At 51.2% G+C, this 12,388-nt stretch overlaps 1 protein-coding gene across 5 annotated transcripts in view; it reads left to right on the forward strand.

Moving 5' to 3' along the window:
* The window catches only part of STK32C (serine/threonine kinase 32C), a 69,830-nt gene that overhangs the window by 39,232 nt on the left and 18,210 nt on the right, over positions 1-12,388 (forward strand). For 4 of the 5 annotated variants that reach the window (XM_039554232.1, XM_039554233.1, XM_039554235.1 and 1 more), the window contains exon 2: positions 1,463-1,518. The exons of the other annotated variant lie outside the window; for it this stretch is intronic. In XM_039554232.1, the coding sequence (XP_039410166.1) occupies positions 1,463-1,518 (56 nt within the window). The remainder of the gene's footprint in view (positions 1-1,462; positions 1,519-12,388) is intronic. 5 annotated transcript variants of the gene reach the window in all.

The raw sequence follows: 12,388 nt of genomic DNA on the forward strand, positions 1-12,388 counted from the left end.
TAAGATCTGGGAGTGGGACTCATAATATTTATAGAGAATTCTTTGTTCCCACTCTTCCTAACTGATTTTGGTCTCTGTGGCCAGTCAACAGGGTCAGTGCTGATTGTTGACCATCTCGAGCTGCAAACCCCCAAGCCCACGCCAAGCATTTCTTTTCAGACATCTGGCGAGGAATGCTGAGGGTCCCCTGCACGGTCAGGGTCTCGTGGTGGAACTGTCAAGGGCTGGCAGCTGTATCTGAGCAGGTGGGCTCAGTCCATCAGTGAGCTCCTCCTCGCCTCATCTTTTTTATTTAAAACTGATGTTAAATGAAATCGCGGCAGTACTTTGGTATAAAAATAATTTTGTTTGCAGCAGCAGCTGATCGAGGCAGTGGCTGAGGTGTTATGGCTGCACGATCATTTCTTGTCATTGTTCCTCCCCCTGGCTCTGAAAAAACAACGGATCTGGTCCAGATGGGTTTGCATGTGAAGGGAGTGGAAGGCTGTCCCTGCCCTCTGAATGCTGCTGTCCTTTGGCAGCACCAACACCAGCACACCCAGCGCTGGCTGAGCACAGGCGGCGAGGGGAGCAGGGCAGGGGCAGGGGGGCAGTGTTTGTGGGGCAGGGGGCAGTGGGCAGGGGCCAGGGGCAGTGTTTGTGGGGCTGTGGGCAGTGGGCAGTGTTTGTGGGGCAGGGGGCAGTGGGCAGGGGCCAGGGGCAGTGTTTGTGGGGCTGTGGGCAGTGTTTGTGGGGCAGGGGCAGTGGGCAGGGGCCAGGGGCAAGTGTTTGTGGGGCTGTGGGCAGTGTTTGTGGGGCAGGGGGCAGTGGGCAGGGGCCAGGGCAGTGTTTGTGGGGCTGTGGGCAGTGGGCAGTGTTTGTGGGGCAGGGGGCAGTGGGCAGGGGCCAGGGGCAGTGTTTGTGGGGCTGTGGGCAGTGGGCAGTGTTTGTGGGGCAGTGGGCAGGGGCCAGGGGCAGTGTTTGTGGGGCTGTGGGCAGTGGGCAGTGTTTGTGGGGGCAGGGGGCAGTGGCAGGGGCCAGGGGCAAGTGTTTGTGGGGCTGTGGGCAGTGGGCAGTGTTTGTGGGGCAGTGGGCAGGGCCAGGGGCAGTGTTTGTGGGGCAGGGGCTGTGGGCAGTGGGCAGAGTGTGGGGCAGGGTCACTCCACACTCCCCACTTTGTCCCACTTGCAGTTTGCCTCTGAGCTCTGTGAGGCTCTCCCTGGGTCCATACAGGTCGAAGCTGTATTTTAACTTGGGCTGCACCACTAATGTAGTAACCTCATCCAACCCTCTGCCAGTTCCCTCCAGCAGGTGAAAAGGGACTTGAAAGGAAAGCAGCTGCTGTCCTGCAGCTTCCCCAGAGGCAAACTTTTAATACAAGCTTGGCCAATGCTCTGTAGTTGTTTCCCTGTCTTCTTTTAAATGCAAGCTTCTTTGTAGTAAAGCATTTACGAATTTAAATTCTTTTTTCTTTACCTTGTAGTGAACTTTGACCACTTCCAGATTCTCCGGGCAATTGGGAAGGGAAGCTTTGGCAAGGTAGGCTTGAGCACTTGGTCTTGCATGGTTTATCAAGTGTCTGCTGTTATGTACTTGTGTGTTACTGGAACGGTAACAGAGCCAAAATTGGCTATTTTTGTATTTTTTTTACGACGGCTGCTCAGTCAACACAGGAAAAATGCTCAGGAAAATACCTTGTTGCCATTTGGCATTGCTTTAATTCTTGGCATCTCGGTGCAACAGATGCATTTTAAATTACCAGCGCAATTGTGACCATTTTATAGCAAACATTTTTTATGTTTTCAGCTTGCTGTGGGGATGTCTGGGTTGTGAGGGGGGGCAGTGAGTCAGGAAGGTGCTGGAAGTTGCCCTTGGTGATTGACTGAGCTGGCACACCGGTCAAGAGGGTTCTGTGAAGTCCTGGGCTGTTTTCCCAATCAGAAATCAGTTATGCTGAAGAGGTTTTGTTGTTTATTTTTAACTGTTTTTTCTTGCCAAGCATGTGGGAGGATGTGGGAGGTGATGATCAAAAAGCTGTGTATCTCTGGGAATCGGTTACTGGTTGGTTTCCTGGTGTTAGTCCTTTTCCATTCCCTTTTTCGCTGGCTCTCACTCCATCCCTGTGCAGGTGACTCTCAGCATTTCCCCCTGAGCTGGCAGGGCCAGCACAGCATTCAGGGGCTACCTTGGGAGGTCTGCAGTCCTTTTGTCACCCGTGTTTTGCTGTGACCAGCAGCAGCTGTGCCCCTCTGTGCAGCAGAGTCCCCTGTGTGTGGTGGATGGGAGCTGTGGGAGCAGAGTCCCTGTGGCGATCCCTGGACCCTGCTGAATTGGGTGTGTCACCTGCTCAGGTGGCTCTCTGTGCTGTGGGCCGTGTGCCAGGACTGGGGCTTTGGGAGGGGACATGGCCTTGGAAAGTGTGCAGAACGTGCAGTGTCAGACCTGTGGAACAGCCCAGCCCAGCCCAGCCCAGCCCAGCTCAGAGGGTGACACAAGTGTCCCCACACACTGGTAGGAGACAGGCCAAGCCGAGTGCTTGGGGTAGGCTGCACCTGCTCGCGTTTCCCTCTGGTCGGGTCATCTAGGCCAGTTTCTCCCATCGTACTTTGATCAAAAGCTGGTGCCATGAGGGTGAGAAGATCCAGATCTGGCTCTGGAGATGACCCGCACTGTCCTTTGCCTTCTCCCTCTGTGTGGTACAGCTCCCTCGGCCTCGGGAGCAGCCTGACCTGCTGTGCTTGGATGGCTGGAAGATGGAAACTTTGCAAAAGCAGAAATTTCCCAGGAGATCTGAGACCTGTTTGGCCAGAAGAACCCAAATTTTTACCAGTTACTGAAAATCTCTTTTTGAATACTTGAAATGTATTAAGCAGCGTCAGTGCTGAGTAACGGCAGCAGCACAAAATCAGCCACAGTCTGTGTGGGGAGGGTCCAGCTGTTCTGAGAGTCAGGAGAGGGGACACAGTCAGTCACAGTGCTGCCATTAGTGCTTCTTCCTGGTGAAGACGTTTCATTACAGCCTCAGTTCCCTGACGAGCACCAGGAGATCGATTACCCTGCTCTGGCACAACCCACCCACGTGAATTCCTGCTGGGCTTCGATGTAAGTCTGCCTGGGACTTCCAGGGCTGATGAAAATGGATTGCCAGCAGTGTGCAAGTCACTGAGGGGGTGGTTTGAAACACTCACCCCTCTTTGCAGCCACATCCCTTGAGCAAGGAGAGGTGAAAGCTTGCAGCAGAGCTCTGTCAGATTTCTGGGCTTCTGTTGAATGATGGTGGGTGAATGATTAAATACCAGCTCAGTCCTTGTGCTGTGAGGATAAGGCAAACAGCAGAAGAAAGTCTCCCCAGACACTCCTGGTGAGAACAGGAACACTCAGGGTCTTGTGTCTTCAGCTCACAATCAAAGACCAAACACTAACTCAAAACCTTGGTGAAAAAGAGCAGCTCACATTTTTGTTTTGCACTGATAGGAGAAGATTTATACTTCAAATATAAACTTTGCAGAGAAGGAGGTTTTATTCTTTTAAGCAGCAGCACCTGGAAAATTAATTCTGCTCAGAACATGAAACAGAGAAAAAACCACTCTTATCCCAGGGCAGGAGCCTCTTGGCTTTGAAGAGAGCTGCTCCTTGTGGCTGCTCCCCGTGGCTGCTCGCTCTGCGCTTTGCGTTGCAGAAAGGTTAAGTCTGGCACGTAGCAGTCTATCAGGCATCAGAACTGTACATACACTTTCAACAAAATACTGAAATGATTCATCTGTCATCTTTCTGGATAATTATGTCAATATGCTGAATTTCCCCTGACACTGAGAAAAGCTTTTTGCGTTTACCAAGTCATTTACAACTCACATTTAATTACAGAAAACATAAAACTCTCTACCTGGCAAGTGTATTTGAAATTGAGGAGTGACTTAGTTGCTTTGTTTGATATAACCACTCTCTGCCTGTGTCCAGGAACATATTTAGGGGCCAGTGTCCATGTCCGTGTGCATGAGCGGGCTGTGGAAGCTGTGACACCGTGTGACTCATGGTGACAGGACCCGGGAGCAGCGTCTCTGGTGGCCTTGGGCACAGCATTTCCTTCCACGGCCACTGTGCACCTCTCAGGACAGACTGTGAGGTCCTTGGTGTGGGAGCTGTAGGAAAGGAAAGAAAAAGGAACTCAGAAATCCCATTTGAGAAGCCTGAGAGCCCCCGAGCTGTGGCTCTGGCATACCTGAAATAAATGGCCAATTTCTGATGTCTAGAGATGGGTTTAATCAGCTTTAAGGTACAGTTAATCAAATGAAGGTCAGGTTCAATTCCATGTTTACTCCAATTAGCAAGTGTGTAATATTTTCCACACATAGTAGAGGTGGTATGATTTGATTTTCAGTGATTTAGTATCAGCATAGTGTTCCTCCTGTAGCACAGGCTCCTTTCCAAGCAGCAGCAGCAGTTGCTCAGGTTTTGGCTGCTCTGGTGCCATTTCCCAAGGAACAGCAGCCAGGAGAGGGTTTCTAGAATGGGGTGCAGATTGTGGCCCTGTTTTAATGGGAAATATGCTCTGAAGTTCATTGTGCTTCAGGAGAGACAGGATGAGACCCAGAAATCTCCGAAGGCATCGGTGGCGTTGCAGGGTCTGGACCTCTCCCTGTGAGGAGTTGGCCTCTTGTGGCTGCAGTTGCCGTCCATTTGATCTGTGAGGCAGCTGGGGGTGTTTGGCCTGTACTCCTCCTCCCACCTGGGCTTCCCTCCTCATTCTGCAGCCTCAGCCCCAGCCGCCTTTTCCAAGGGATAAAGAGCTGGATGGGGTTGTGGGAATTCATTATTTACACTTCACTGCTGTGAAGGAATAAGAACACACCTGAAGTTTTTCAGCACAGATTTGTGTCTTTGTGTGCCATTGGAAATAGGGGATTAAACCAGGGTTGGGGCAGGAATGAGCAGCAGCAGGAAATGGAATCTTCCAGAGGGAACCAGTGGTGTGGGGCCGGAGGCCCGTGGGGACCTGGCTTTCAGTCTCCTCTAGAAGGGATCCTGGTCCCTGTGCCCGGCTCCGCACTGACCCTCCCAGGGAAGGCTGGCTGTGTGTGGGTTGCTTTGCACAAGTACTTCTACTTCATGATTTTGGTGCTTCAATAATTCACACAGCCTGGAGCTGGGTATAGAAAGGCTTTAATCCATTTTCTAAAGGTCACAGATGCCCACCCAGTAGCTGCACCATAAATAAAATTCCCTTCAAGTCTATTCTCAACTGAATCCCTCTTTGACATCAACACTAGCTTGATCCATTTTCTTTTTTTGCAGCTTTATAAATGTTGGATTTTTCCCCCTAAAGAAAGGCTGGAAACTTAATCCCTTGATATTTAGCTGCCACAGATATTTTTTGCCCTTGATTTTTCCTTTATTGTCCTGGATCTCACATGAGGCTGAGGGTTTGCCAGAGCCACAGGCAGGGACTTGGGGTGCACGTCCCTGCTGGACGCTGCTCCTGTCACTCGATCGCGCGCCATGTCACTGGCAGGCTCCGGAGACAAGGGTGCTTTGTCAAAGGGCAGCCTGGTACTGGAGAGGGCACAGCCAGGTGAGAGGTGTCCCAGGGTGCTGGAGAGCCTCTGGTGTTGGGCCATCAGTGCTGGTCAGGCCCCATCCCGCCTGGCCCCCGAGGCTGCCCACGGAGATGGGCAGCTGCAGCAGGAGTGACGTGAAGGACATTAACATTAGGAAGAGGTTCTTCCCCCAGAGGGTGCTGGGCACTGCCCAGGCTCCCCAGGGAATGGGCACAGCCCCGAGGCTGCCAGAGCTCCAGGAGCATTTGGACAGCGCTGCCAGGGATGCCCAGGGTGGGGTTGTTGGGGGGTCTGGGCAGGGCCAGGAGCTGGATTCATTGTGGGCCCTTTCCAACCCAGGATATCCCATGGTTCTGTGATTCTCTGATTCCACAACATTCTCCACCATTGCATCCAGCACAGGAGCAGCTCCCTTGGCTGGGGACAGTGACCAGGAGCAGGCGTGTGAGAAAGCACAAAGCGCACACACAGGGGGATCCTCCCTTTAATGCAATCTCCCAGGTAGTACCAAGTGATTTTTCTTCTTTCGTGGATGCTCAGCTGCAAGGAGCCGGGGATTATCCTGCCCTTCCCCACTGGAGACCTGTTTGGGGTTTCTGAAAGATCAGACTTCAAAAAACAGTGATTTATCAAACAAGCTGCCCACTTTAGTTATTGTTAGACACCCGGTGCCTTATTAACATTTGCATTAGAAAGTGCCTGGGGTTTATTTGAGCCCCCATCATTCCCTGTGGGTGAGTCACGCTGGTGGGGGGGTGTAGGTGGGATGGGAGGTGGGACAGACCCTCCACTCCAGCAGCCAGGTTCCTGTGGACAGGAAAGGTGTGAGAGCAGAAGGCAGAAGCATCATCCTCCACCCAAACATGCACCAATGGGCCTGGGCCACCCCTGCAGGGCTCCACGGGGGGCTGGCACTGCCAGCAGCGGGTGTTGGAGCGTGGCCGTGGCTCGGGGCAGGTGGGGAAGAGGTGGTTGATGTCCCCACGGTGGCTGGCTTGGCCTGTGGCAGAGGTGATCAGTGCCCTGTGGTGGCTGGCTGGACGGGCTGCATCCTCAGCATCCGGCAGCGGCTCCGCTCAGTCTGGAGGCAGGAGCGGCATCGGAGAGGGACCGCACGGCAGCTCCTGCCACTGGTGCGGGGAGAGCTCGCTGTGGCTTGTGTCAGCAGGAGTGTTTTCTCACCTGAATTCCTGTGTGTGCATCGAGGCTCAAGAGCAGTTGGCTGCTCAGGTTCTTCCTGGCTCTTAGATGAGAGTTTTTTCAGCATTAGATTCTACAACAAAATCCACCCACACCCTCCCCGCTCCCCCTCCCCTCCTGAACCCAAAAGAGATCTCATTTTGGGGTCTTTGATTAAGGAAACCTTTTTATGGATCAGCATATGCTGCCTGCTGAGTGGCAGATGTGCCTGAATCCAGCCCTGACCCTTTGTCAGAAGGGCCAGCCTCGCGGTGGGTGAGGGGACAGAGAGCTGCAAGCGTTACAGGAGCAGGAGGAAGAGGAGTTGAAGCGGGAGCAGGGCAGGATGGAGCTGGGTCATGGTGACCTGGCTGTGTTGGAATAGGCTACCCAGGGAGGTGGTGGAGTCCCCATCCCTGCCTGGTTGTGTTCAAGGAATGACAGGACGTGGCACTCAGTGCTCTGCTCTGGTTGGCAGGGTGGCGTTTAGTCAAAGATTGAACCTCAATCTTGGAGGTCGTTTCCTACTGAAAGGATTCGGTGATTCTGTGAGACGTAGCCTAAATGCATCACTGAATTCAATAAACATCCATCTGTAAGGACAAAGAGCAGAATGTTTTGGCATTGATCAGATTAATAATTGGAAATCTGATTATAGTTCTGTTAGCACTGCCCTCAGGAGAACCTCCCGTTCCACTGTGTGCCGCTGGCAGAGGCTCCTCCTGCCCTCAGCATGGCCCACGTGGCCACACCAGACTGCAGCTCTCACATGGCTAACATTAAAAACTCTAACTTTTAAAGTAAAAATCTGTCCTCTGTCACTGTCACGATCCGCTAATGCAAGCGGGGGTCGTGATGGTTCGTTTATCGATCTCAGAGTGTAAAAGGACACAAGAGATTTCAGTTTTAATCAAAACAGTGCACCTTTATTAAGTGCCCACAACACAGTAATGGCAATCGAAGAGAGTAAGAGAGAGAGAGAGAGAGAGAGAAACAAAGTAGAGAGGGGGAAAAGAGGGGCAATAGCTACCAACGGATGAGACGAAGTCCTCGCTGTCTTCCGCCAATAGATTCGTCTTCTTTCCGTGGGGAGATCTCCGATCTCGTTATTTCAGAAGTCCCTTTATAGTCCTTTTCAGAAGCGAGGGGCAACTGGCCAAGAGGTTGGAAATCTACAGCCATTGTTATGGGGTCCGTTGCTTGGGGAGCAGGTACAGGACAGACGTACAAGACAGGTGTACCGGAGAGGTGTACAGGACAGCCATTCCTTTCTGCTTCAGCGCAGTCCTTCCCGCCTGGGCAGCAAGAACGGCGCAGTCCATTGTGACCTGCACTAATTTTCCTCAGGAATGCGTACCAGTTCCCAGTGGGCACACCCGTAGGCAACACTTGGCAGACAATCCCACCTCAGCCAGGCCAGGACTGCTGTGTTCAGTCTCTGTCTTCGGCGATGATCGTGAGGCAGATGAGGGATTTTCGGACCGTCTCTTACAGTCACTAATGATAATTATAAATTTCTAGAGGCTGAAATGTGACCAGCATTTGGATCTTGTTTTTGTTCTGACAAGCCATCATAGCACACACCCCCACCAGCTTGTAAATGGAACTGAGAGATGGAAGGTTCCAGCGTCAGATGCAGCTTTTGGCAACAGTAAAATTGAAGCTGTGTTGGACATCGAGGTCATCTACAGGTCCTTGGAAGCTGCAGCTTGTGAGTTTGGGATGTTGTGTTAATGCTCATGGTTGGACAATCCAATTACAAACCATTTAATGTCATAAATTATAAGGAGCAATGTCCTCAGTTCCTATGAAATTATGAATACATCAGCATGATACAGCAAATAGAGTTTATTAAGGAAAATACTGCCTGGGTTTGTCCACAGCCTTATGGGTGTACCCTGTTGTTACTCTGGGCAGTACCATCAGTCAGTGGTGCCTGTGGAAGGAGACTTTCTCCTCTTCTTCACAGGATGTATTTCTTCTTGTGGGTCTAAAGTTCATGAATTCCTATTGAAGTGTCTGTGTGCTGCTGAGAAACTGATCTGAATCTCTTGGGAGTTGTGTGGACACAGCTCCATAAGGCTGGATACAGTTCTGCTCTGGTTTTCCTGCGGTGAAGGCAGGAGCTGCCCACAAGCCACTACAAGGCTGTTGGGATTTCCTGTGCCTCAGCAATGAATTAAAGATGGAACATGAAAAACAGAAGCGGAAACTGATGCAACTGGTGCACAGCTAACAATAGAAACGAGTGTTGTGACGAGCATTTGACATAATTTTGCCGCAGTTGGAGGGACCCGCAGCCTGTGTTGGGCACCTGGAGTGAGTGGCAGTGCCGGTGCTGCCATGGGACAGGCCCTTCGTGTGGGCCAGGCTTGCTAGGAAGTGTCATTCCCAGTGATGACAGGTGCTTTTATTCCTCCCAGTTTTCCTGCCAGCCTTTCTCCTTTGAAATGGCCTCTTTTCCTGTCCTCTAAGGTGGTGATTTGCCTTGTTTCCCAGATGAACAATGTTGGTCTACTGTAGAGATGGGCAAGAAGAGGATGTAGGAAAAACTGCTGTGGGATAGACCTTTGGAGGTGGATCAGAAAGGTTGTGTGGAGGGTTGGGTGTCTCATCCAGCTGAGGAGGTCCCTTGCACAGAGCCCCCGCAGCCGGGCGTGGGCTGGGTCAGGCCGGGGCTGTGTTTGGGAGCGGGGCCGGGCGCGCGCTGCCCCACGGCCTGGAGATAAATCCCTGCTCTCCAGAACCAGAGCCCTCCCTAAGGAGCTGTGCCCTGCCACTGCTCTGCTCCACACTACCTTCTCTGCCCAAGACTGGTGGATTGATCTGGGAGGAAGAGACAGAAATGGGTAATTCTCATGGCACCTGCTCTTTTTGTCTCTGTTGATGAATCTCCATGCTCAACACCACTCTCAGCACTGGGGAAAGAGGGCAGCAGAGGATGGGCTGAGGGAGGGGTCAGGCTGCTCAGGCTGTCACTGCAAAGGGCTCCTGAGAAAATGGCCAGGAAATACAGAACATGTTTGTGAGCAGCATAGGTATTAGGGTGTGATTTTTGGTGGGTTTGGGTCCCTTCCCCCTGGCTCTTTCCATCAGTGATGCTGTTGCCAAGGCCAGGGTGAGGGGCCCTCAGGTGCAACTCAGCGAGGGTCACCTGCTGAAAAGGCCTGAACATTATTTATGTAATGTGCATAGCAAAATCATGTCTGTTTCAATGGTTCCATAAAATTAAAATATCAGGAGTGAAAGTGTTGTGAATTCTAAATTTAGTGCTTTCCATTTTCATACCAACTGGCCGTTTTGTTCTCTGAAATAAAACTATAACTACAGGATCACTCTGACAATTGCAAATTGGCTTTTCTTATTTTTTCTTAGTATTTTTTTATTCTTACTGACCCATCACATTTGGGATAGACTATATTTTATCTGTATTATCAGGGATTCTACCTCCCTTCAGAAAACACTCTGGACTGTAAGTCCATGAGATTTTTTTAAAAGAAGGAAAAGCATGGAAAGAAACTATATTTATTGAACAGAAGCCTTTTGTGTCTCTGCTTTCCACCCTCACCTCCCGTTTACTTACTATTTATGTCCAAAATCCTTTGAGATTCCTTCTGTTCCTGTCGCTCTCTCACGGAGTTGCAGTAAGATTGTTGTGCCATATTATTACTTTTGATCTAAAAATCCTTTTTAAAAGTAAATGCTAAAAATTCCTCTCAATAAAGGGCAATGCAGTATGAAATACTTATCTGTTCATGTACAGCAAGTGGTGCAGTTAAACCAAACCACACTGAAGATTACCTGACACCAGCCCATTCTCCTGGCTGCCAGCTGGACAAGTGCTGTTTGCCAGGATGCAGGAGGTTTGCCCACCTCTTGCCCCACGTTGGGATTGTGCCCCGTGTGCCCCTCGCAGAGGTCTGGGCATCTGCTGCATCCTCCGGCTCTCAGCTCTGCTCTGCTCTGCTCTGCTCTGCTCTGCTCTGCAACTCCATTTTAGCCCCTGCTGCGATCTTCGGGCTTGTCAGAGAGATTAAGATTGTTGTCCAGAGCAGCTGGGGCTGCCCCTGGATCCCTGGCAGTGCCACAAGGCCAGGCTGGACACTGGGCTGGGAGCAGCCTGGGACAGTGGGAGGTGTCCCTGCCCATGGCAGGGGTGGAATGGAATGAGCTTTAGGGTCCCTCCCAACCCAAAGCATTCTAGGATTCTGTGATTCTAAGATTTGCAGGGTGCTCCTGGGCAGAGGAGTCCCATACCTGGAAATATGGAGAAATATAAAGCTTATTCCTTTATCTTGGTAACTTGATATAATTAAGTGCTGTTTGGTAGGTTTGGTAGAGAGGCTTGTGAAGCCTGTGAAGGCTCCTTGGGGACAGGCTGCCCTTGTCTGAAGGTGGCTGCTGAGGTGTGGCCGGTGGGACCAGTGAGGGAGGAAGGAGCCCAGCCAGGAGGAGCAGGAGTTTTGTCTGTGTCCAGGCACATCACAGCCCCTGTGCCCCCACGCTGGAAGGGATCGGATCTCCGCCCCAGCCTCTACAGCTGCTCTTCCAGGGCCGGTCCCTTTGTGCAGCCTGGTGGTAAACACCAGCTCAGTGGAGCAAGCTTCTGCCAAGGGAAAAATAAGCATTTGGCTGCAAGTGGCATTGATTCCTCCTGAGGGTTTTGCACTGTGAAACACGAGTATCCCCTTCTTTCTTGGCTGAAAAGAAAGACCTGTGTTTATTTCCTTCAGCACAGAAGGGAAACTCTGGTGCCTGGGGCTGTGTTGTGGCAGCAGCACAAACGAGGACATTGGGGCCACTTGGGTCTCGATGCCAGCGCCCATCAGGGTTGGATCATGATGAGTGATGAGGCTTTTCAAAATAGCACAGCGAGTGTTCTTGCCTTGGGGTCAGGGAACTTCAACATGAATTTACATTCAGAGATTAAATAAGGCCCTCCAATCTTCATTGGAAGTAATTAGATTTCTTTCTGTTCCCAATATCTGTCAAATATATAGCTAAAAAAAATAATTTTGCCTCTTTAACCAGCCTATCACAGAATGTAGTCTTGGCCTTAAGGAGACATGGCTCCAAATGCTAGACATAACTCAAAACACCTGTCACCCACAGGAAAACATTGCACAATTTGTTCAGAAAACACTCATTAGCTGTGGTTGTGCACAGGGGTCCAGGTCCTCATGTAGATCTGTGGAGTGCTGCTGAGGTGGAGGAAATGCTGGATCCAGGTTTGGATCCATCCAAAAGGCAGAAAGATGGGTCACAACGTCTTCAGGGATCTCTGCAGGTTGGTCTGAGTTTTCATCATTCTACTTTAATTATTGGGAAAGAAAAGCCCAGCAGAGATCTCTGAGCATGTGATTAAAGCCAGACAAAAATGTAGATGCCTAACAGCCTTTCCGTAGGAAGTGTGACAGCTCCAGAACACATCTCCTGGGCTGTCCTCCTCCCTGCTCTCGGCAGAGCTGTCCACACGGTGGAGGCACAGCCCATCCCCTGCCGAACCTCCCCGGGCGGCTGCTCCATGGCCTTGAGGCAAAGTCCACGCCGTGCCACACCGGAGATGTGCTCTGGGCTGTGGCCAAAGGATGATCCCAAATGTCGACATTTTTGTTTTAACGTTGAGTGAAGACGCCAGGTTTGGGGTGCCTGGCTGGTGATGAGGCCGCACAGCC

The sequence above is a fragment of the Corvus cornix genome, chromosome 6 (assembly GCF_000738735.6).
Source record: "Corvus cornix cornix isolate S_Up_H32 chromosome 6, ASM73873v5, whole genome shotgun sequence".
Lineage (NCBI taxonomy): Eukaryota > Metazoa > Chordata > Aves > Passeriformes > Corvidae > Corvus > Corvus cornix.